The 26,030-nt window shown below is 49.1% G+C and overlaps 1 protein-coding gene across 3 annotated transcripts in view; it reads left to right on the top strand.

Moving 5' to 3' along the window:
* The window catches only part of HEATR5A (HEAT repeat containing 5A), a 169,861-nt gene extending 144,039 nt beyond the window's left edge, over nt 1–25,822 (top strand). For all 3 annotated transcript variants that reach the window (XM_088456611.1, XM_088456610.1, XM_088456612.1), the window contains 4 exons: nt 12,565–12,786; nt 12,875–13,017; nt 13,942–14,155; nt 23,231–25,822. In XM_088456611.1, coding sequence (XP_088312737.1) covers nt 12,565–12,786; nt 12,875–13,017; nt 13,942–14,155; nt 23,231–23,532 — 881 coding nt within the window. In that variant the 3' untranslated portion in view covers nt 23,533–25,822. The remainder of the gene's footprint in view (nt 1–12,564; nt 12,787–12,874; nt 13,018–13,941; nt 14,156–23,230) is intronic.
* The last annotated feature ends 208 nt before the right edge of the window (nt 25,823–26,030 follow it).

Below are 26,030 nucleotides of genomic sequence, written 5' to 3'. Positions count from 1 at the left end.
TAATATGAATGAGTGCAGCCATATCTCTTGTTTCTCCTTCATCCACTAGGGGACACTGGAGTTCAAGACAGTGGGGTATAGACGGTGTTAGAGCAGAGCCTGGCACTTTAAATAATTTAGAAGTGTGACTGGCTCCTCCCCCTCTATGCCCCATCAGACCCAGTTTTTAGAATGTGCCCGAGAGAGTCGGTTGCACATCAGGCTGTCTCCAGCCTTTCTTATTTATTAACAAGCACTGAGGACAGGCAGGCTGCTTACTGTGGCAGTCTGCCTGCTACGTGGGAGCCGCCGGGAAAGGCACCACACGGCTACTGCAGCCTGTGTCCGGTGACCTAGAGGAGGGACACACACCTGGAGTCATCGGACTCTGCGAGGACCCGCCACTGCTGACACCGGCATGTGTCCGGGTTCCTTGCCGCCCCCTCAGCCCAGCATCCCGGCCGCAGCAGTTGTAAGTATAACCACTGCTCCTGATAGCAGGAGCAGTGGATGCATAGCTGGGCTCAGTGACATAATGTCACTGTTAGGAGACCCGACCATCCCCCCGCACGCACCAGAGTTCCTTATCGGGTAACAGAAGGTGCTAAGTGGGCCAGAAGAACGCGCTGCAGTGGCTGTCGCGACTTATTGGCTCCTTCCAGCACCCGCCGCTGCTCTCAGCAGGCAGCGTCCGGGTCTAGGGCTTATCCATAGTCGGCCAGTTACTAATGTAACGCTGACAGGACATCGCGGTCCCGGCTAGCGGGGGTGGAGCTTATTACCGGCGGCCATAGCATCAGCCGCCCTTTCCGAATGGCGCGTCCTGCTTATCTAGCGGCGCCATTTGCAGTCGGGCTCTCCCTCTTCTGCCATCGTAGCTGAACCCGGCTGAGTCCGGGTCCTCCTCGCTACAGAAGGTACATGTGTAGCGCTGGGTTAGGCGCGCTGAACGCCTGCCGCATGCGGACGCCTACCATTTCCTCTATCAGCAAGGAGCTTATTGAGAGAGACCCACCACGGCTTATAGTGGTCAGTGTCCGGTTCTCTGATTATGGGGAGTGTCGCGATGGCAGCGCTTAGGTCCCCGTTGCACCGCTCACCCTGTGCACCCGCTATGCAAGGCTTCTGGATTTATTCTCCGGCTAAGTGCACTCCAACTGGGCTGTGCCCACTATAACAGGCGGGCTAGGGTATCTCCAGCTTAGGAGGTAGGCAGGCACAAGTGTGTCCCATCAGGGAGAGATTACACACAGCAGCTGCCTGTCCTGTGCAGCCGGCCAGTCCTGGGAGGTGTCCCTATGCTACAGCTTGTTTTGCAGCACATGGAAGCATCCACAGTAGAAGAACTACAGGTACCAGCATAGCATGTACGCCGCAAGGGAGGAAGCATAAGCACTGCCTTGGCTATTTAGCAGCTCTCCTCAGAGCAGGCTTCCCTGTTATCTAAGTCTATAGTAACAGGCTAATAGTACCAGCGCAAGGCTCGTATCCCGCCGCGGCCCTTTCTGTGTGGAGTTTGTATGTTCTCCCTGTGCTGGCAGCACTGCCTTAGCTATTAGCATCTCTCCTCATCTAAATATCAGGAGAAGACACCGCGTCCCGCAGCTCCTGGCTGGGCTGAGCAGGCTTCCCTGTTAGCTACTGCATAGCATAGAGCTAATAGCCTTACGTTATACAATGCAGCGCTGTATGACGTCACGCTGCTGCCACAGCAGCACAACTTCAGTGCTCCCGTGAGTTAGCCCCTCTCCTGTCTTGCAGGAGAGACGTTGGTTTATGCGCAGTTTTGCGTCAGGAGCCTTGACTGACCGGACCTTCAACTACTCCGCTTATACGATTAAGGGGCCTAGCTGCGCTATGCTGAGAAGTGTAGCAGTTTGCGCGCACTCAGCACGGTATTTCATGATCAAACAGCGTCCCCTGCTTCCCTTTTAAGGACAGTAGTTACTACTGCACACAAGCAGTATATCTCAGGCACTACCTGCGGCAGGAAATGCTTTAGCTTGGGTCCCTTATGCCTACCACACTGCGAGTGCTTCAGCAAGGGTTGCCTGTCCTTGTATGACAGGAGTTTAGTGCTGGCTACAGTGGATAGCTGGTTGCTAGCGGTAGACTAGCCCTATCCCGCTTTTCCACTATGACACCGCGTTAAGCGGTTCTGAAAGGGGCCAGTTGTTCAGCCTATGTATCACGGCTAGAAGCGATGTACCGACATTACTTCCAGGACCGGTGCACAAACGCAGTCCTGCCAATTGCAGCGCCGCTTGGTTTACCCAGTCAGACTCCCCTTCTTTCTGTAACATAGGGCGCCTAGATTAATCTAAGGGCCTGATATCTTAGCCTGTTAAGTTTCATAGCCTCATGGTGTATTAGCTCCACTGTTCTGGTGCTGCTGTCAGAACTTATGGTCATAGCATACCCTTCACCCAGGGTTAGCACATTTTTGCGTCCCATCCCCAGGCTTATGCCTCAAATTGGCTTCCCATGCATATGTGGATACCATTATAGGCTGCTCTTAAAACCTTTCTCACCAGTTTTCTGTGCTTACCTTAGAAGGTATGCATAGGTGCATCTTTCTATAGCTCATGTTTTCCCTTTGGCAGCACATACAGGAAGAGGTTAGTGATGCGCAGCTAGTGTGGTTGTTGGCGTTGCTGCCTCACAGCGCTGGGGTCTTCCTGTTGATTCCCACTTCAAAAAATGGGTTCATCTGGCGCTAAGATGGCTCACCTGATAAGGCGAGTACACCAGTAACAGAAGGGTCCCAGGATCGAAACCAGTCTGGGACAGCACACTGCTAAAATATCCTGTCCCTACGCCGTAGCAGAATGATGGCCACCCGCGGCACATGAGCAGTCTATGTATGTATATTGTATTTTATACTAGCCCTGCTGTATAACACACATGCTGGAGTGATTTTGTCCTTGGGCTCAGTTCCTTCCATGGCTTCAATTATTGCTCATGTTCTAATTTTAAAATGTTACGTCACCTACTAAATTTGTATGTAGGTACGCGTATCCATTTGTGGATATCGCTTCTTATCCTTACCGTAGGAGCAGGGGTAGGATCTGTTCTTATCAATTTATGTCTAATACCTAGCATATTGATAAGAAGGAGGCTGCGATTGGAGGCTGGACTCTCCTGATGCTGTAGTTTGTATAATGACTACGCTTTACACTATCTCTCCCTGGGGATTGGGTTGTGTGTGCATATACATAAATATATTTGTGTATATGGGTAGAATGCCTATACTTCCACAATCATTAGGTTTACCTATAATCCACACAAGGGAAGCCCCCTGGGATTACCAGAAGCTGTAGGCTATATCCCTACATATTAATATTATATGGTGGCTCTATATACTAGAGTCATGTGCTGCAGCTTACATGGTGATAGTCCCAATTCTCTAAGGCATTGCTTCTAGTATGGATCCTAGAAATGTCACATGTATATAAAGTTATGTACTTCCACCCTCCTGGAGTTCTAGTTCCATTCCTGCCAGTTTATACGGCACCCCGTTTCGGGGGACCTATTATCATTACAGTGATGCACTGGGTAGTAAACTTGTAAGACGCCCATTCCTTGTATGAATATTTCCTAATAATTGGGAAACAAAAGCCTGTTTTCTACTTCAGGGTCCATAGGGGGTCCACAGGGTTGACCTTGGGGTATAGCTGGATCTGGATCCACGGGCACCACGCAGTTAAAGCTTTGCTGCTCCCAGGATGCACTTGGGTCCGTCCTCCTCTATACCCCGCCCCGGCCACAGGCACCTCAGTTTTAGTTGGTGCCCGGCCGGAGTCGGGTCACCCTGTCGCAGTGGGGCTGCAGGAGCAGCCCCTAAGCTTTATTTTAAAAGAGAAATTTTTTATTTTTTTCTACTTTTTTTACACTGTTAGAGCGGCAGCATCAGACTGTCCTTTAGGACGTCCACGCTGCCGCTCCTTCTCCCCGCTGGCGCCGCGACGCCAGTACAGCTCTGGGGATCGCGGCGGGACCCCAGAGCCTGTACTAGCCGGGCTCTGGGGACTCCCTTGACTGCTGCCGGACGCGACGGGGATCAGGTAAGCCGCGGGTCGCCGCGTGCGGCGGCCCGCGGATACTTCAATGCAGTCAGGAGCCTCCGGTCTCTGGGGACAGACCGGAGGCGCTAGCGGCGGCGGCGGGCTCCCCCTCAATTGAGGAATACCCCGCGTGTACGCTAGACCACCAGGGTATCAGGCTGGTAGCGGGACCGGCAACCCGGGGGTTAATTGCTAGCCAGGGGAGGCATCCTTCCCTGTCTAGCGGCTCCTCCCCTCAGCTCAGCGCGCCTTTCAACTAGGAGTCTGGCGTCGCTGAGCTGCTCTTATCTCTCGGCCACTCCTCCTTTGAGGTCTCCGGCGGCCATCTTTACTGGCACATCGCAGACTCCCAGGCGGTATCAAGTGGACCGGTCCCCCTGTGTACCTCTCCCCTGCTAAAGGACAGTGTACACAGCGCTATAGCCCTCCCAGACACTGAATCTGGGCGGTTGATTGTAGCGGAAGGTGCAGTGAGTATAACTTTTCTGCATTGTATGTGACTATTGCTAGTGCTGCCTGTCTGTGACTTATTCTCCTTACTGTCAGCTTATAACTATCCCTTTCCTTCTCCTACGGCCCGGCAGGTGTGTGGGGGAAGGGCGTTTTTCTGAGACCCTCACTTATATAAAACACGTATTTGTGGGGTCAGTCACATACTGTTGTGTGCTACACAGTACCATATCTGGGCTGTTGTGTCGCATACTGGTGAGTGCGCGGGTGTTAAAACCGTAATTCCTCTGGTGATACCTGTTTCTTGTGATTTACGGTATCATGTCTGATGAGGAGACTGAGCGCTCTGTGGCTCCTGTGCTATTTTCCTGCAGACGCTGTGCTGCTGGAGTTGATGGGAGGACTTATCTCAGGATGGTCTGTGCGGGCGGTGCCAGCTGGTACCGGGCCCCTCCAACCCCCCTGTATCACAGGACCCTCCTTGGGCGATGTTTTCACAGGTGCTGGCGTCTATTGCGGACCGGTTATCGGTCCCATCAGCGGTCCCTTCTAGGGCGTTACCGCAGCCCACCATCCCCCATTCCCCGAGGGTTCCACAAATGTTGCGGTCTTCCCCCGGGGCCCAGACTGTGGGTCCTTACTCGGGACTGCCTGTGTATGTGCAGTCTTCCCCAGGGATGCGTCAGTCTGTAGTGCCTTTGCAGAGTTTTGCTCCGACGACTCCTCCGCCTTGGGTGGATGTTCTATCCAGCTCCGTACAGAGTCTGGCGGCTTCATCCTCGGCGTTTCAGTCCATGTTGCAAGGTGATGTGCCACCAAGGGTGTCTAAACGTCCGGTTGTGAGTTCCCTAGCTGCGCAGTTGTCGGACTCGGAAGTGTCCTCAGATGATGGAGAAATCCATGAGGACTCTGACTCTGATGTCATGGGGCAGGAGGTGGAAGCTAAGTCCTCCATTAATGTTCCAGCCTTAGTTAGGGCGGTGCGGGCTATCCTACATGTTGAGGATGATGCGCCGGCTCCTAGGTCGAAGTTTCCTAATTTTAAAAAGGCCAAGGTGACCTCAACTGTGTTCCCCCTGTCTGATCAATTATCGGATCATATGGCGGCGGCGGCCTGGCAATTACCTAGTAAGAGGTTCCATCCACAGAAGAGGTTGGCGGCGAACTATCCTTTTCCTGAAGCTCATTGCAGGAAATGGGAAACTCCGCCGGCGGTGGATTCCCACGTTACCCGCTTGATCAAAAGCGCGACGCTGCCATTGCTGTCTATCTCCTCTTTGAAGGATCCCACGGACAGGAAGGTGGAGACTTGTTTAAAGTCCATTTATTCTCTTTCCGGGGCGGTGGCTCGCCCGTCCATGGCTATCTCCTGGGTGGCTAAAGCCATTGAGGCATGGGCCAATGCCTTGGAGGATACCTTTCCTGGTGAGGCTCCGGATATCCAGAGAGCGTTAGTGGGACAGATGCGGGATGCAGCTTCCTATATTGGGGAAGCGTCTTTGGATGCCAGCCTGCTCACTTCTAGGGTGTCGGCTGCAGCGGTGTCTGCTCGGCGCTCCCTGTGGCTGAGGTCCTGGAGGGCTGATGCAGATTCAAAAAAGGGTCTGGAGGCCTTGCCTTTTAATGGTGATTTACTATTTGGTCCGGATTTGGACAGAATAGTGGATACTTTGGCTAAGTCCAAGTCGGCTTTTCTCCCTTCGGCCTCTGCGCCGGCTAAAGTGAGGAGCTCTGCCTTTCGGTCCTTTCGGGTTCAGGGTAAGGCCAAGGGCCAGTCCTTCCCGAGACATTCGGCGACCAAGGCCGCACCCAAGCCCAAGAAGCAGGCATGGAGTGCTCGGCGCCCTTCTTCCAAGCAGGAGGATAAGCCTGCTGCCTGATGGGACGGGCCTCTCTCTGGGGGACCCCAGAGTGGGAGGCCGACTTCTCCAATTCACCCAGTGTTGGCACAATACCACCACGGATGCCTGGGTTCGAGAAGTAGTCTCTCAGGGGTACGCCCTGTCTTTTCGGTTCAGGCCGCCCCACCAGTTTTTCTGTACGAGTCCTTCTCTGGACAAGACCAAAGCTGGTCAGATTCAGGTAGCTATAGAATCCTTGCTACAAGCAGGGGTCATTGTTCCCGTTCCGCAGTCACAGCGCGGGACGGGGTACTATTCTACTCTGTTTCTGGTACAGAAACCCAATGGTTCTCATCGCCCTATCCTGAATTTGAAGTCTCTGAACAGATACCTCAGAGTTCCCAGGTTCAGGATGGAAACGTTACGTTCCATCATTCTGGCGATGGAACCCGGGGATTATATGGTCTCCCTCGATATCCAGGACGCCTATCTCCATGTGCCCATAGCACCGGCACATCAGCGGTATCTGAGGTTTGCTATCCTGAACCATCACTACCAATTTCGGGCGTTGCCTTTTGGCCTTTCCACGGCTCCGAGGGTGTTCACCAAGGTGATGGCGGTTATGGCTGCCCACCTTCGGGGTCAGGGTCTACGTCTGTTGCCGTACCTGGACGATCTTCTGCTGCTGGCGAGCTCCCCGGAGGTGCTTCTTCGACATCTCCACCTGACCATTGCTTGTCTTCAAGCACACGGGTGGTTGATAAACTGGAAGAAGTCCTCCCTGATTCCATCACAGCGGATGGTTCATTTGGGAGCCCTGCTGGATTCTCGTCAGCAGCGGATTTTCCTGACTCCAGAGAAGGTCTCCTCCCTGCAGCTGCGGATACACAGTTGCCTGAGTAGTTGCCGCCTGTCGGTCCATTCAGCTATGAGAGTTCTGGGGTCCATGGTGTCGACATTCGACATGGTGGAATTTGCCCAGTTCCATTCCCGGCCCCTGCAGGGGCTGATTCTATCGGAATGGAACGGGTTACCTCACCGGATCCGCTCTCAGATGCTGGTGTTGTCCGCGGAGGTTCGGCAGTCTTTGGCTTGGTGGCTTCAGACGGTGCATCTGGTCGAGGGGCGCCCCTTTTGGATCCCGGACTGGGTCCTGCTCACGACGGATGCCAGTCTTCGGGGTTGGGGGGCAGTGACCGGCTCATTATCGCTTCAGGGTCGTTGGTCCGCGGAAGAAGCACTTCTCCCCATCAACATCCTGGAACTGCGGGCTGTGTACAGGGCCCTGCAGTCGTCCGGCCCCGCTCTTCACGGAAGGGCGGTTCAGGTGCAGTCCGACAACGCCACCACGGTGGCGTACATCAACCACCAAGGGGGAACTCGCAGTCGGGCAGCAATGTCGGAGGTGTCTCGCATTCTTGCTTGGGCGGAGTGTCACGTTCCAGCGATCTCGGCAGTCTTCATTCCCGGAGTCCTCAATTGGGAGGCGGACTTCCTCAGCCGTCACGATGTGCATCCCGGGGAATGGTCGCTTCACCCAGAGGTGTTTCAGCTACTCGTGGACAGGTGGGGGCTGCCGGAGCTGGACTTGATGGCCTCCCGTCACAATCACAAGTTGCCCGTTTACGGGTCAAGGACAAGAGACGCAGGCGCCTGTCTGGTAGACGCTCTGTCGGTGAAATGGACGTTTCACCTGGCGTATCTGTTTCCTCCGATATCCTTACTTCCTCGGGTTCTGCGGAAATTCAAGCAGGACGGCGGCACGCTCGTGCTGGTGGCTCCGGCGTGGCCCAGACGTCCTTGGTACTCCGATCTGAGGTGCCTCTCCATCGACGCTCCGTACCTTCTTCCTCAGCGTCGGGACCTGTTGTCTCAGGGGCCCTGCCTTTACCCGGATCTGGGTCGGCTGTCTTTGACGGCGTGGCTCTTGAGACAGCCGTCTTGAGGTCTAGGGGTTTCTCCAGTTCAGTGATTGGTACCATGCTTAGGGCACGCAAGCCTGCTTCCGCGCGGATTTACCACAGGGTGTGGCGCACTTATTTTCAGTGGTGTGAATCCAGAAACTATGATCCGCAGGTGTTCCGGGTTTCCAGAATCTTGGAATTTCTTCAATCGGGTTTGGACCTCGGCTTACGCCTGGCCTCTCTGAAGGTTCATGTGTCTGCTTTGTCCGTGTGGTTTCAGCGACGGATTGCTACACTGCCAGATGTTTACACCTTTTTCCAAGGTGTTCTCAGGATCCAGCCTCCCTTCGTGCCTCCGGTGGCTCCGTGGGACTTGACGGTGGTACTGAGGGTCTTGCAGGGTCCTCCTTTTGAGCCGCTTGAGTCGGTGGAGCTCAAGTGGCTGACGTTTAAGACCATTTTTCTCCTGGCAATTGCTTCGGCCAGGAGGGTTTCAGAATTGGGGGCGCTTTCCTGTCGCCCTCCTTTTCTGATTTTTCACCAGGACAGGGCAGTGCTCCGCACGCGTCCTGAGTTTTTGCCCAAAGTGGTTTCAAAGTTCCACATTAATCAGGAACTTGTTGTGCCAGCCTTTCAGTCACCTGATCTTTCTGCTGGTGAGGCTTCCTTGGATGTGGTCCGGGCACTTAGAATCTATGTGGACCGGACTGCTTCGGTTAGGAAGTCGGATTCTTTGTTTGTCCTCTTCGGTTTTCACAAGAGGGGTTGGCCTGCCAACAAGCAAACGTTAGCCCGTTGGCTTCGTTCAGTTATTTGTGAGGCTTATGCGCAGGAGGGTTTACCTGTGCCAGCCTCTGTTAAGGCTCATTCCACTCGTTCTGTGGGTCCCTCTTGGGCTGCTAGACGTGGCGCCTCCGCTGTTCAGCTGTGTAAGGCGGCTACTTGGTCTTCAATTCAGACGTTTTTGAGGTTTTATGCGTTTGACACCTTCGCCTCTCAGGATGCATCCTTTGGGCGCCGGGTACTCCTTTCAGCACAGGAGCGTCCCCGCCCTTAGTTGAACTGCTTTGGGACATCCCCAAGGTCAACCCTGTGGACCCCCTATGGACCCTGAAGTAGAAAACAAGAGATATGGTAAGAACTTACCTTTGTTATCTCTGTTTCTACGAAGTCCATAGGGTCCACAGGGCGCCCGCCCTGACGCACCTGGCTTCAAATGGGCTGTGTGGCTGGTCACCGGTTTTCCGTCTCCCATTTCTGTGAGTATGGTTTCTTGTGTGTTCCAGTCTTCCTTCTCTCTGTTTAGTCTCCTCCTCCGGCCTTAGCTGCTTACCAACTGAGGTGCCTGTGGCCGGGGCGGGGTATAGAGGAGGACGGACCCAAGTGCATCCTGGGAGCAGCAAAGCTTTAACTGCGTGGTGCCCGTGGATCCAGATCCAGCTATACCCCAAGGTCAACCCTGTGGACGCTATGGACTTAGTAGAAACAGAGATAACAAAGGTAAGTTCTTACCATATCTCTTGTTTTTTGTTTAAACTACTGGGGTTATCACTATTGATATCTCCCTTCTTTACTTGGGATAACCAACTCGTTCTATGATACAGGTACTCTTCTCAGTATCGTTTCCGGTACTCCATATTATTGTAACATATCTCAATAAAATGGGTCTAAAGTGCCCTTAGGTACAAATCATATCTGGTGGGCATAATACGCACTTCACCATTAGAAATTTTTATGCAAGGATACTTAAACTAGCAGACCGTTTTTGGGGTGTATGTATAATCTAACACGGCTATACAGATACACGTCTCTAATGGAACAGGCTCAGGTGTAGAGTCCTGTTCTACAACCTTCTTGTCTCGACTAAAATTTTGCTAGTTTCCACAGTATTTTCTACTGCACATCTCCAGACTGAAGTCCGTGCTGTAGAGCAGTGGTCTTGGCCCACTGAAGCTACTCTCTATACCTAATGTGGTGGGTTGCTGTGTGATTGTAAAGGTCAGTGACATTCTACATAGCGTCCAGAGGGCTTCTGGTCGCTCAAAGGTAAGAGCTTACTAATGCCTCGGATGATGCTCCTAATTCATGCAACCTGACATACATAGCATTATTCTCCCTTACGCACCCTAGCTGCTGTCCTAGCAGCCATCCGCTCTTTTAATCAGTTGGCTCTACACTTTAGAGTTTTCCTGGAGTGTGGGTGGTGCATAATTACAACATTGGATTGGCGACACTATTCTACTAGAACCTGTTAAGGTTCTGGACCGAAGCACACCTATAGGCTATTGCACATCTTTACATAAGTGTGATCCGCGCAGGGGACCTGGTTGGGTTCCTGTTCAGTATCTGTTGATATTTTTATCACACTCACATGGTTGTCCTAGTGCTCTGGCCTTGTTGTATGGGATGCTTCCCTGTATTGATAGATCTCCCTGGGTGGCTGTTGCATTCGTGCTGTTTTACTGTTAGGTTCCTGGTTGTTTTCATACTATGTTCGGGCCAGCAATTGGTACTGACTACACACTTACATCATGTTGGAAGTTGTCTGTTATTTTCTTTTTAACGGCAGCATTTCAGTTCCTGTTTTATCCCTGTTTTCAAAATGGGTTGTACTTCCGTCTGACCCTCTGAAAGGTATTGTAGTCTCAATCCTCTCTCTCTTTCGCCTCGCTCTCACGCCCAGTGGGATCTCTATGGTCTAGCCCTTCCACTGGTTAACAACTTTGTTGTAGTTGGACCTCACGGATGGTTCGGGGCGACTGTTCAGTCTTGTCTTTTGCCTCCCTGCATACTCTTGTTGGGAGTCTGTGGACAGGATCAGCTCTGTATCTGTAGTTTGGTATTGTTATACTTTTATATTTACGATTATGTCCAGCAGTGCTGGGATTCTGCTGTCTGCGGCTGCTGCAGCTGCCTGTTTAGACTCTAGTAAGGTTCTCGAGTTTGTGCTCGTTTACTGCCCTTCTATAGATTCTTGTTGGGGCTTTCTGCCGCCAACATTCCGGTTTGGTCTATTTCAGCTGAGATTACAGATTCTGACGTTTCTCTCCTGTGTTTGTTCTCTCAACAGCTGTTCTGTTCCTTTTGACTTGCGTTGTAAGTTGTGGAATTTTCTGTGACTGTTTAGTGTGGAGTAGTGTTTGTCTCCTGTGCTACAACACTGGTTCCTCAGCTTCCGCTGGGTCTCAGGTTCTTGGCGGTCCCTGTTTCGGTTTGGCCAAGGGATCAGCAAGTTCTCCGCGCTCCCACCCGGGAGGTTGGCTTTGGGACGTCCCCACTGTCTTGAACTCCAGTGTCCCCTAGTGGATGAAGGAGAAAACAGGATTTTGGTACTTACCGATAAATCCCTTTCTCCGATTCCACAGGGGACACTGGACGCCCGCCCAGCGCTGCGTACCTGCCGTTTTGTTTGGTTTCTATAGTTGTGTGACTGCAGGGTTCCCTGCAGTGGGTTCCTCTGTTCTCCTTCAGTCGGTCTTGTTCCGTTCTGTGGTCTTCTCCTTTTTCTCTTCTGTTGTCCTCAGTCTCCTCTCGGGCTCAGTTCTTAAACTGGGTCTGATGGGGCATAGAGGGGGAGGAGCCAGTCACACTTCTAAATTATTTAAAGTGCCAGGCTCTGCTCTACCACCGTCTATACCCCACTGTCTTGAACTCCAGTGTCCCCTGTGGAATCGGAGAAAGGGATTTATCGGTAAGTACCAAAATCCTGTTTTTGCCAAGATAAAATAAGCATTTATTTTAATGAAACAACAACCCATTTTATCTTTTTGTCTGAAGCTGGGTACACACTGACCGATATATTGGGCGATCAATTGATCGGCCAATATATCTGGTGCCAGTGTGTACCAGCAATATGTCTGAATGATGTCGTTCACAGACATATCGTGTTGGCCGTACTGCACAGCTGATGGACAGATATAGCTGCAGACCGCCCGTACACATGCAGCCGCGGGGAGAGGGTAGACGCTTCCCACCCACCCCCTGGCCAGCAGGACCTGCGGCTGCCTGGAAGGTGATGGTCGTTCAGTGTATATGAACGACCATCATCTACAGATATTTGCAGATACCACCTTTACTTTCCTAGAGTAGTGGAGACACTTGCTGAATGTGTTATTTTGCAGTACAATGGCTTCACAGAGCAAACATATTATTGTCAAATAGTGGCTAATTATACCCACAGTGTACAAGTTGTATAGTATGCCCCATTCACACGGAGAGTGGTAAAATATTAATGCTTTTTTCAGTATTGTGTTGCATATCTAGAAGTTGTTATACAGTCACCAGCTACCTAATCGTGTTGTGTGATTGATTTGCTCACTCTCATAGGCAGTGTGTCAATCCTCCCAACCCTGCTGTACTTGGTGATGGGGGTACTGCAACACACTGAGAAACTCCCGGATGGACGCTTACCCCTGACAGTAACCTCTGCCTTACAAGCTCTGAAAGTTATTGTGTCATCTCCCATGTCAAGAGTAGAAAAGACCAGAGGCCCATGGACCAGTCTTTTGCACAGCTCCGCTTCCTCTCTGCTTCAGACCTGGGACTCGGGTATGTGGTTTTGGCACTGATACACCATACACTTATCTCCAGCACTATGATCTCAGTGACTGACATCTCCCCCTGACATCTGTTACAGGTCAGAAGATGGACAGAATTTGCATGCTAACTGCTCTCACAATATTCTTGTTGTCTGCTAATCCAGAGGTCTTGTCTGAGCCTGGACTTCAGAGTGGCTGCTTACAGAGATTCCACTGCAGTATTGATAGCAAGGATCCCAACGTAAGGTCACACAAAGCTATGTGGCTTATGTAATAAGGATATACGTAGTGAAGAAAGGATAAATTCAGCTCTTTCCATTTGCATGGCTGACGGCCGGGGCTTGTCTGTAAGAAGAGTTGGGGTGAAGCATGGCTGCATATTAATTAATCATTACCATATGGTCTATTGTGCCGCTCTCTTCTGTACAACTAAATCCTCCATTACCGCGGCTCCCAGAGCTTATGTTGTATTTAAATGTCTTTCGGCTCATTGTGCCTTAGCACATAGAGCCCGATATATGGTGAATATGCTGTTATATAATGAGCTGTGCTGATAGTGTTCACAGTTAAGGGAAGGAGAACGCTCCTGATATCTGTTATCAGACATGTGACTTTATGGTCTCCAGCTGCACCTGCATGAGAATTGAGCTGTTATCTCTTAGACACTGCCACACCCATGAGGTTAGGAAGAGGGTCTCCAATCACCTTTATATAATAAGCCATGCAATCATACAAAATTACCCCCTCCTCTTTAGATTATGTGATCTATTAGACGTGCTCTCTAAGGGGGCGATTAAATGAATGATTGCATACATTACAGAGAATTACAGTACAGCTACTCTGTAAGGTGAGGATACAATCTGCAGTGTTAGTGGCTGTGAGTTACCAGAGAAACAGCCTGAACACCGCCATAGCACAGTCATCGCTAGCAACTGAATATACACCAAAGGCTTCTCCCGAATAAATATATATTTATATATAAAAAAAAATTCTAAATCAAGTAAATTGGCCCAGGCATCCCATACTCAAGTAGCAAATGTTGTCTTTTGTGTTAATTGTGCCATGTAGTGCCAAAGGTATTAAGCCACACTATGTAAAATTCATGATTGTAATTGTGTACTGTGAAATGTAAATAGCCAGGAATCGTCTCCTTTTCCCATTTTAGGAGCAGGTGAAATGCTACCGGCTCATCCTGTCCATTTTCCAGCATCCCGCTCATGATGTTGTTGCCCCTTATGTCCGTGGCTTGGCACCCCGCGTGGTTCGTCACTTGAGCCATGCAGATAGCAGGAAGCCTCAGAGTCAGGCCGAGCTTCTGGTCTTGCAGGAAGGTGTGCATCTGCTGCAGGCACTTATCATGGCTAGTGAGGAACAAAACCGTAAGTACTGTCCGTAGGAATTTGGTTTGTGCCTTGTAGCTGCATTTATTGTTAATTAACAGTTATGAATATAGTACACACAGATTACACAGCGCTTTACACAGAATACTTCAGTTGGTCACATCAGTCTGTCCGATTGGATCGTAGTTATGTCAGAAGCCAGTTAACGTACCAGTATCTTTTTTTTGTGGGAGGAAACCCACGCAAACATGGGGAGAATATGCAAACTCCACATTGATGTGTCTTGTCTGGGAATTGAACTCATGACCTTCGTGTTGTGGGGTGGAAAACTCAAAATAATGTTCAGCACCATTGGATCTTTTGAGATGTACAATGTCACAATGATCCGAACACAGGGGATTTTTGGGGGATTCTCTCCTTCCTCATTTTCTGTATTGCAGAAGGTACTATAATACAAAATATTATTGCAGTATTCAGGGTTATTCAGTGGAATGAGAAACATTGTATTCTATTCATTTCAAAGGTATAATGATGTATCATTAGAGACGTATTTTTATGCTCGTCTGGAAGTAAAGGAATGGCATGTAGTGAGACAGAACAAAGGGGAGCAGACTAAACACTGTAACCCAGAACATAACATAAAACAAGACTGTGTGCAATCATTTACTATCATCGTTGTTCAATTTGGCCATATACCCTTAGTAATATCTAGTTATGAGATCCGGACATGTCTCACTTTTCCAACAGCCAGAAATTGTCTGTCTTCATTTTGACCTGTTGATGCGATCAGAATGACCATGCACACAGAACACTGGCAGTTACCTTCAGACTGCATTTTCCTTCCGTGCCCATTAGTAATACTATGGATTGTTATGGGGCCACACAGTGATTTCAGGCTAGTTGCTTGATCGCAGATGCAATGTTGCAGCATGTGGTGCCAGCATTAGAACATAGCATAAAGCAGGCCTGGCCAATCTGTGGCTCTCCAGCTGTTGTGAAACTACAAATTCCAGCATACCCAACCAACCAATCAGCCGGTAAAACATGCTGGGATTTGTAGTTTCAGAACAGCTGGAGAGCCACAGGTTGGCCAGGACTGTGCTAAAGATAAACTAATAACATTTGTAGGGAATCATGTCTTGTCCCCAGTAGCCAGCGGCGGATTGGCCTTATAATTTACTGGGAAGATCCATCTGGGCCAAGGGAACTGTTGCGTGGCCCCACCCCCATTGTTGCAATCGGTGGGGAGTGGATGTATGCAAAATAGCTGGAGCCACTGGCCAATGACTGTCCTTGGAGCCCAGGTAGAGGGTGTGCCAGGGTTCGTCTCTGCCATGCCCTGCCCAGTCTCTTCACTTCTCCTCTGTAACCCCGCCCAGTCTCCCCATCTCCTCCTCCGGGTGCTCCCCCGACTGTCCCCGGCGAGCAGTGGCGGGAAAACGAAGGAGAAGCCGCAGACCGCGGTGAATGAGTTTCCGGCAGCAACAGGTAGTGATGTGAGTGCTGGGTGTGTGCGGGGCCCCTAATGCTGAGCAGGGTGGGCTGGAGACAGTATACGGTGTGCAGGGGGGGAGAGGGTAGAACACGGGGAGATTTCTGGGGCAGAGAGCAGACTGTTATTGCACTCAGCTGTGTAATAACAGTCTGCTCTCTGCCCCAGCATGTGCCGTATATATCTATGCCTATTATCTCACTCCCCCATTTCCTTGCTTGGAATCTACTCAAGTCAAAATCGCCCTGACCAGGGCCTCTGAGAGGATGAGGAGTACAAAGTACTTAGGCTCAGGAATGCCAAAGTAGGGATGGCCATGGGAAGCCGATGGTTAGCACTTTCTCCACCAAATACCGGGAATTCGATGGTTGCCAGCCATAGGATGCAGCTTTCCAATGCCCATCCGATGGCTGTCTGTGGATAGGGAGCAGCAGGAAGATAGATGCCATGTGCATGGGCACGCCCCCACAGTGTCGTGGAAGGGGGGTGCTACGAGGCTCCGCCCACTTTTCGGCTGCAAATATAACCATCGCGATGGTTATACTATTTAATGGTTGCGATCCAATGGCGAGTTGCCATCACATCGCTGGATTTGATGTTGGAAGCCCGGCAACCATCCCTATGATGATGTGGTCCTACTCCTTTCGCCACATTGCAGCACTTGCAGAGGGGCCATGATTTACAGTATACAATGTGGTGTGACCATTGCCCCACATGCTGGGTCATGTTCTATTTAGTACCAGGGCTTGAAATTTGTTATGGTAGCCCTGCCCCGACCATCTGTCCTGCTGCATCCTCATCAAGATGCACCCTCCCTGCTGTATAGATCCAAATCTCTAACTTCGTCATTGGTATTGATATATACTGTGACTGATGCATTAACTTATTCCAACAATCTATCAGTCTTGATGGCAGTATGCACACTTCACTGCAGGACTTGGTGTGGAACCCCCAGTGTCTCCCACCCAGCCAGCTCAGTGTCTCCCCCCTTCCCTCCCTAACCAGCCCTCTGCCTCCCCAACTAGAACTCCCCCAGCCATCCCAGACACAGTGCCCCCGATTTACCTCAAGGTCCCCCCTTCTCTCCTGGGGGGAGTGGCTTGAGGGCATGGCATTTCACATGAGGCCACTCCTTGCCACAAGGTCACACCCACTTTTACCTTCAGCGCACACATAGGGCCACTTTAAAAAAAAATAAAAAATGTTCCAGGGCCACTTTAAATTCCTAATCCGTCCCTGCCAGTACCTCATGACCGAACAATGAGCAGGTGTGAAACATAGAATCTGGGAAAGTGGCTTCAACAACAGGAAGTAGTAACAGATAGGAAGTCTGTATACCTGGGTATACACTAGACCAGGGGTCTTCAAACTTGGCCCTCCAGCTGCTGTGGAATTACACATCCCAGCATGCACTGCCACCTTTTTGATATAACAGCATGCTAAAACTATGTGCAGTGCATGCTGGGATGTGTAGTTCCACAGCATCTGGAGGGCCAAGTTTGAAGACCCCTGCACTAGACAATATGTATTGGACTTTTCTTATTCAGGGTCCATAGGCTCCGCAGCGAGACCTTGGGGTATAGGTGATGGCATGGACATCCACGCAGTTAAATTTTTACTCCCAGGATGAACTGGGCCTCTCCCTATACCCCACCCCCGAGCCAGAGGCACCTCAGTTTCGTTTGATGCCCGGCTGGAGTCGGGTCACTGTAGACAAAGTGGGGCTGTTCTCAGCTCCAGAAGAACTTTCAAGTTTTTTTCTTCAGAGCGGACAGCGTCAGACAGTCCAGTGGACGTCCACGCTGCCGCGCTGAGACGCCGGTACTGATCCGGGGATCACGGCGGGACCCCGGGGTCTATGCTAGCCAGACCTCACGGGACTCCCAGGACTGCAGCCGGAAATACGGGGAGCAGGTAAGCTTGCAGCAGTCTTTCACTCCTGGTTTCAGGGGACGGACCGGGGATGAAGGCAGTGGAGCCAGGCACAGACAACCTGCGCTTCCGCTAGACCACCAGGGACATATATTGGCGCGCAAACCAGCGTCCCAGGGGTTAATTGCCGGCCAGGGGAGACTCCTCTCCTCTGCTCAGCGCGCCTTTCCACTGCGGTCTGGCTTAGCTGAGGCAGCGCTCCTCCTACGGGTACGCCCCCTCTGAGGTCTCCGGCGGCCGTTTTCTTTCTCTGGCAAGTCGCAGATCTCTCAGGACGTCGCGGAGCCCGGGTCCCCCTACATATACCTCACTTCCTGGTCAGCTTATGCAGTGCTATAGCCTACCAGATGCTAAGTCTGCGTAGTTGACTTGTAGTGCCATTGTTCAGGTGTTTTTTCTGCATTGTATGTGACTATATGCTAGCGCTGCCTGTCTGTGTTTCTCACTCATTCTGTCAGCAATATTACTATACCTTTCCTTTTTCTAAGCCCTTACAGTACAAAGTGTTGTCAGGGTGTTTATTATACCTCACATTTATTTTAATATCTGTGTGGTTTGTCACAAACAGTGTACACTTCCTTCTCTACAATGTCTGAAAGAAAGTGGGGATTATGGGTACAATTCTGCTCCAGCCCTGCTGACATGCAAATCATGTGCTGCAGGGTTAGGTGTGGGAGACATGGTGTTAGAGGGATTATGTGTGAGGTGTTATAATCCTCCAGGCCCCTCGTTAGTCTCAGCCACCTCACAGGAACCTCCTTGGGCGTCCTTTGCTCAGGCATTGATGGTCATTGCGGGGCGTTTGGCGGTGTTTCCCCAGATGGGGTTCCCTCAACAGGCGGTTTTGCCCTCACTAGTCCTGCCTCTACAGATTTCACCCATGCAGGTTCAGTCTGTGCCTCCTCCATGGGTAGATACTCTCTACTACAGTGCAGAACCTGGCAGATACCTCTACTGCCCTCCAGGCTATGTTGCAGGTGGATAAACCCCTTAGACCGGCTAAGGCCTTTTCCGTCATCTCAGTCTACACTATATGATGACGATGACACTGATACCGTGGAGATTCTAGATGAGGATAACTCTGAGCCCTGTCAGTGAGAGGAGGAGTCTAAGATTAATATTGCGGCTCTGATACGTGCTGTTCGTTCGGCCCTAGTCATAGAGGACGACAAGCCACCAGCTCCCCGGTCCAAATATGCTCTGTTCAAGGACATAAAGGTTACTTCTGCGGTATTTCCTTTATCTTATCAGTTAGTGGAGCACATGGAAGTGGCTTGGAAATCGTCTTGGAAGCGATATCAGCCTCAAAGAGGCCTGGCTTATGCCTATCCCTTCCCTGAGGAACATTGTACCAAATGGGAATCCCCTCCTGCGGTAGGTTCTCATGTGACGTGCTTAATCAAAAGTGCTACTCTACCTATGCCGTCCATTTCTTTCTTAAAGGATACTACGGATAGGAAGGTAGAGATTTGTTTAAAATCAATGTATTCTCTTTCAGGGGCAGTCTCCAGACCTGCCATGGCTATCTCCTGGGTGGCCAAGGCTATGGACTTCTGGGCAGACTCCCTAGAGGAGTCTTTTACTTCAGATGCTACCACAGATCAAGTGACTCTGGTGGGTAACCTCCGTGATTCAGCTGCATATAGTAATGAGGCTGCTTTGGATGTCGCCCTGTTAACGTCCAGGATTTCGGCTGCTGCAATGTCAGCTCGCCGTTCCTTATGGCTGCACTCTTGGAGAGCGGACGTGGACTCTTAAGAAAGAATTAGAGTGTTTACCTTATAATGGTAAGATCTTGTTTGGTCCTGACCTGGACAAGATTGTGGATTCATTGGCAGCGGCTCAGTCTGCTTGTCTGCCTTCGGCATCAATTCTTCAGGATCCCGGACCGCATCCTTTTGGTCCTTTCGACCCCAAGGTAGGCCTAAAGGGCAGCCCTTTCCTAGGCCGTCAGCCTTCAAAAAGACTACCAAGCCCAAGAAGCAGGCCTGGAGTGCCAGTCGTCCAGCAGCCAAATTCGACGATAAGTCCTCAGCCTGACTGGACGGGCCTCCCCTTGGGGGATCCCAGGGTGGGAGGCTAACTTCTTCAGTTCGCCCAGTGCTGGTGTCAGACCACCACAGACACTTGAGTAAGAGAAGTGGTCTCTCACGGGTACGCACTCTCATTCCGCAGAAGGCCTCCCCAATAGTTTTTCTGCACAAGCCCTCTGTCAGACAAAGACAATGCATTACAAATCCAGAAGGTCATACAATCGTCCCTGTTGTCATCCCTTTCCTGTTACCTCAGAGAGGAACGGGTTATTACTCCAATCTCTTTCTGGTTCAGAAACCGAACTGATCCTATCAGCCTATCCTCAATCTCAAGTCCCTGAACAAATTCCTCAGGATGGAAACCCTACGCTCATTTATACTGGCTATAGAACCTGGGGATTTTATCGCTGGATATTCAGGATGCATACCTGCATATTCCAATTGCTTCATCTCACCAGCGTTTTCTCAGGTTTGCTATATAGCAACAATATTTCCAGTTTCAGGCTCTGCCGTTTGGCCTCTCTACGGCACCTTGGGTATGTACCAAAGTTATGACTGTCATGGCAGCCCATCTATGGCATCAGGGGGTTCGCCTGTTACCTTACCTGGACGACCTCTTATTGTTGGCAGGGTCTCCAGAAGTACTTCACCACCACCATCTACAGCTTACAATTTCTCTGTTTCAGACTCACTTGTGGTTGATCAATTGGACAAAGTCCTCCTTGACTCCATCCCAGAGGGTGCTCCATCTAGGAGCTCTGTTGGATTCCCAAAAGCAGAGGATCTTTCTGACCGAAGAAAAGATCTCTATTTTACAGACGTGAGTACGCAGATGCCTCCACAGTCGCCGAGTGTCAATCCACTCAGCAATGCAGATACTGGGGTATCGACGTTCGACATGGTGGAATATGCCCAGTTTCATTCCAGGCCTCTGCAGTAATTGATCCTCTCCAGGTGGAACTGATTACCTCATCAGATAAAAGCACAAACGATGGTGCTCTCTCCGGAGGTGCGTCTGTCTCTTGCCTGGTGGCTGCAGACGTGTCACCTCACCAAGGGGCGCCCCTTTTGGATTCCGGAATGGGTCCTCCTGACGACGGACGCCAGTCTTCGGGGTTGGGGTGCAGTGACAGGTCCACACACGTTTCAGGGGCGGTGGACAGCAGAGGAGCCTGCCCTACCAATCAACATATTGGAGCTTCGGCCGGTCTTCACGGCCCTACAGCAAGCCAGACTCGTACTTCACGGAAAACCCGTGCAAGTTCAGTGTGACAACGCCACGACTGTGGCTTACATCAGTCATCAAGGAGGTACTAAAAGTCAGGCAACAATGACAGAGGTGTCACGCATTCTGACATGGGCGGAAAGGTCATCTCCCAGCCATATCACCAGTGTTCATTCCAGGAGTTCTCAATTGGAAGTGGACTTCCTCAGCCGTCACAATGTGCATCCAGGGGAAAGGTCTCTTCACCAAGAGGTGTTTCAGCTCCTAGTGGACAAGTGGGGCCTTCCAGATGTGGACCTCATGGCCTCCCGACACAATCACAAACTGCCAGTGTACGGGTCCAGAACAATAGATGCCGAGCGATCTTGGTGGACGCTCGGTACAGTGGACCTTCCAGTTTGCGTACCTGTTCCCTCCAGTCTCCCTGCTTCCTCGAGTAATGCGGAAGTTCAAACAAGAGGGGAGGCGCTGTCCAGCTGGTGGCTCCAGTGTGGCCCAGACGACACTGGTACTCGGATCTTCGGAGTCTCTCCATCGACACTCCGTTGCTGTTGCCTCAATGTCTGGACCTGTTGTCTCAAGGTCCTTGCCTTTTACCCGGACCTGGTTCGTCTGTCTTTGACGGCGTGGCTCTTGAGACATCCCTCCTAAGGTCTAAGGGTTTTTCTAGTTCTGTTATAGATGCTATGCTCAGAGCGTGTAAACCAGCCTCTGCCAGGGTTTACCACAGAGTGTGGCATACCTACTTCCAATGGTGTCGTCCCAGAGGTTATGACCCCCTGGTATTTCAGGAGTGTTGGCTTTCCTTCAAGCGGGTTTGGATCTCGGTCGCTTGGCCTCACTGAAGTTGCATGTCCCTGCTCTGTCCGTTTGATTTCAGAGGAGGATTGCTCCTCTGCCCGATATCCGCACCTTCCTCCAGGGTGTCCTCCGGATTCAGCCTCCCTTTGTCCCTCCTGAGGCTACATGGGATATGGCTGTTGTACTTATGCCCTCCATTTGAACCCCTGGCTTCAGTGGATCTCAAATGGCTTACAGCTAAGACCATTTGTTTTTCTTCTGGCCATAGCTTCCGCCAGAAGTGTCAAACTTGGGGGCACTCTCCTGTTGCTCCCCATTTCTGATATTTCACCAGGACAGGGCGGTGCTTCTGACTCGCCCTGGGTTCCTTCCTAAGGTGGTTTTCAGTTTTCACATTAATGAGGAATTGTTGTGCCAGCCTTTCAGTCTCCAGATCTCTCGGCAGGTGAGGCCTCTTTGGATGTGGTGCGGGCCCTCAAAATTTATGTGGACCGTACTAGTTCCCTTCGGAAGTCAGACTCCTTGTTTGTCCTCTACGGATTCACAAGAAGGGATGGCCAGCCAATAAGCAGACATTCTACTTGGTCTGTGGGTCCCCCGTGGGCAGCTTGCCGTGGCACCTCGGCTGTTCAGCTTTGTAAGGCTGCCACGTGGTCTTCTGTCCAGACCTTTTTAAGCTTCTATGCATGTGATACCTTTGCATTACATTCCACATGATGACTGCAGCCCCATTTAAAAGTTTTTGTGTTTTTTTTTTCTTTACTTTTACGATGATGTGCTTTATGAGTGTAGCAAGAGTATTTATATGTATTAGTGCTTTAAACCTTAAGCAGTTAGTAATCGTAAAACAATTTTGATTTTTTTCTTTTTATGTACTGTTGGATAAATCGTAATCCTGGGGTGTCCAAATTGAATGAGATCTAGACATTTGTCTTTTCGTTTCAGCAATGAGAATACTAATTCATCCAATAAGTAAATAAGTGCAGAAAACTCTGAATGTTTCCTATTATAATTTTATATTATGTAACTTTGTTTCTGTCTACATAAATTTATTTTTTTTGTGTGTGTGTTGCCTAATGTTTTTCACTGGCAGACTCTAAATCCAGTCACCTGCTGAATTAAAAAAACAGAAGTGTCATTAATATGTGATGTGTGATATATAAGGGGGAGATGTATCAAACCACTGGGGAAGTTACCCAAGGCAACCAATCAGCTTTTATATGTCATTTTATAGAATATACTTAATAAATGATAGCTACAAGCTTTATTGGTTGCTATGGGTAATTTGTCCTTTTTTTAAGGTTTGATACATCTCGTCCATGGTCTGTAACCATCCCTAACACCTGTTGTGGGGGTATTCATCAGTGGAGGATGCACCATTGACTCCTTTACATTGATTTGCTATGAACATGAGTACAATAACACTGCCAATGCTACCAAGTGCAGGCAGGAATGGGGCATTGTAGCAGTAGGTGTTATCGCCATAGCTGTTTGCATGGTTTTACAGGCCATTTTATAAAACACTATTACAAGCAGGGTTTTTCTGTTTTTTTTTTTTTTTTTAACTCCTGTGGGTAACTGTCCTTGGTCAGGCAAAGGAATATCATGTGATTTTCTGTTACTCTCTGCAGGTCCTCCCATGGTATCTGTAGTATTCCATCTTTTAATTTCCTTCCTGCTGGATGAAAACACGCTCTGTTCTGCAACCCCATGTTCCAGGGCTCTTCACGACTTTGGCTTACAAAGCCTGACACAGTTTGGTGCTACTTACCCTGTCCAGTTTCGACAACTAATGGGTTCTTCCACAGCACTACGTTCTCGACTTGAAGCTGCTCTTCGTGGTAATCAAGAGAGTCTCAAACCTAAACCTCGCAATGTCAGAGGAGGAGGACAAAGCTCCCCAAGCATACAGTTGAAGACCAACTTCCTGTGAGGACTTGGCTACTTCCTGCTAACTCAGCTACTCTGTTCCTTGCAGCCTTATTGCCAGATCAACGTTTTCCTAACTCATGATGTCAAAAAGTGCCTGCAGCAGAGAGAACACATGCAGGCCTGTTTGTCAATGAAGTGATTGAGGTTCTCCATTAAATACTAACAATTCTCAGTAATCTTAACACAGATGCCTTAATGAATTGATTGCAAATGTATTAATATAACTTACCCATTACCCCAGTCGTCCTAACCTTGGCACCTTCCTATTTCTGTGGAGGGAGAGTTAAGACTGGATACCAGTGATTGTGGAAGGGTTATAATCATTTAAGGGCTGTTTCTGTGTAAAAGCACTATTTCTGTTTGGTAAGAGTAAAGTTAATAAAGATGAGAAATATTAGAAAGCATTAAATTACATTCTAGAATTGTTTTCTTATAAGGAGGATCAAAGATAAAAACTAGGTTTGGAGCGAATCTCCTATTATACCGTATTTCCTGCGAATTAACGCCGTGCCTCTCTTCCTTGAGCGCTGATTGCATTTCTGCAGCTGCATTCTAGAATTAGCACATGTGCAGCAAGAGAAACTAGTAATTGTTCATTTGGGACAATGACGGGATGAAGAATGCTCTACAATACTTCTGTTTTGCACTGCCGTACCGAATACTGTGTCTTGTTTGTAATACATTGTATAAATACTACTACTTGTTTTTTTTTTTTTTAATGCACTACTTTCATGACAATAGAACTTAAAAGGTAACACTATAAGGTGGAAAAATAACCTCTCCTCTACCTGGTTGTCGCATCCCCAAATATGACCTGAATTGCAATGCTCCTACATCTACCAATACATCTATCGCAGTCCCACAGATAAACCCGACCTAGTGGAGAAAGCCAGAACTGGCTCCTACTGTAGGTAAGTGCTCCATTGCTGAGCAGCAGAGTAGTTTATACAGGACTATGCATTATAATCTCCTTTCCATTATCCTCCCTGACATTAGGCAGTATAGTGGTCATTAAACACAGGAGCCGCAGGTGCATTGTGAAATAAGGCTTGCCCAGTAAATGGTTTTGACCTTTAAACTCTTTAACACTCTAATGATCAGGTTGACTATGTCCACAGTGTATGGATGGCATAACGACTCTGGGATTACAAGTATAAACCTTTTACAAATCCTTTATTGCAATGTAAATGTTTGCGAGAAATGCTTCCAAGTCATCGCAAATCTAGTTGGTACAGAGGATTACCTTTGCCAGTGTGACTGGTCGCATTTTTCCTTAGTATGTAAGATTTATAAGTAGGACCCTCTTCCCTCTTGTTGCCCCCCTAGCACCATCCGTGTCATCACTGCTCCACTCCGTTCTCTCCTCCCCTTCAGTAATTCTGGCACTGTGTGCTTGCCCGTATGTTGGGTACAGGATATTAAGTAGTAAATTGACTCCCCTTGTCCCTATTATATGTCCTACCCAGTCTGTGATGTTTTTATCGGTGCTATGTACTTTTGCTAGGGTTACCTGTTGTTTATTGTACTTATGTTTGTAAACTGTTATTTTGCAATCTTATTATGTTTACCCCCTGTTCGGCACCTTTGAGACTTTGTGGTGTCATGTACATATAAGATAATAAAGCAACTTGTATGTTAGGTCTTTTAGTTCCTTAGTCTCCAACAATTGTACCATCTATAGTAGCACTAGCAGGTGAATGTAAAGTTCAGGGTCTGGGGAACAGCAGTGGTCTTGCAGTTCTACTAACCACGATGAACGTGGACGTTTTAAATTCTGGTCACATTTTTTGAAAAATGACAAATACTTGGAAGGTATAATTCCGTTGAGTAAGATTGTAATGCACAAGAATCTAATAATATCACTAATGGCACTGTGAATTTACCACAGTACACTACAGATTTACCTAGTGTTGTGCATATAATTTCCTTAATCACAATCTGAGATTTATTAATTGCCTTTTTTTTTAATCTTCTAAATCAGCAAAATGAATTGTAATGTCAGTCTGTGTTTATTACTACCTGTTGTGACGTTTAGACAATTTTTTGCCTTGCATGTGGTGTGAACTTAATGCAGTATTATTCATCACTGTGAACAAAAAGCACTGTGTATGAGCATAAACAGAGAGATGTGGTTTGTCTGCATTAAACTTGTGTACTGTCGTTTTCGTTTCTGTATTTTTAATCTTTTCTGCTGCTTGCAGACAACAGATCGCAGTTACCTTATACTGATAACCAAAATTAATTCTCACTGTTTTCTAATGCTCAGAAAAATAAAATCTAATTTCTTCATAGCTTGTCTGCCTTTTTTCTTCTACCAATTGATGTATAACTATTACTGAAGGGCCAAGGTTGTAGGAGGAATTCTTCTAACTCTGACAATGATGTATCCATATGTGATTAACACATATCATATCATTAAGGTGTTTCAGAAATTGGACAATAAGACTTTTTTTTTCTATTGTAGATGTCTTTTCTAACAGTCAGTAGGAAGGGAGATCT

The sequence above is a fragment of the Taudactylus pleione genome, unplaced genomic scaffold, assembly GCF_031769625.1.
Source record: "Taudactylus pleione unplaced genomic scaffold, aTauple2 ptg000707l, whole genome shotgun sequence".
In the NCBI taxonomy this organism is placed as follows: domain Eukaryota; kingdom Metazoa; phylum Chordata; class Amphibia; order Anura; family Myobatrachidae; genus Taudactylus; species Taudactylus pleione.
The sequence above is the reverse complement of the archived record's forward strand: the minus strand, read 5'-3'. Positions and strand labels throughout refer to the sequence as shown.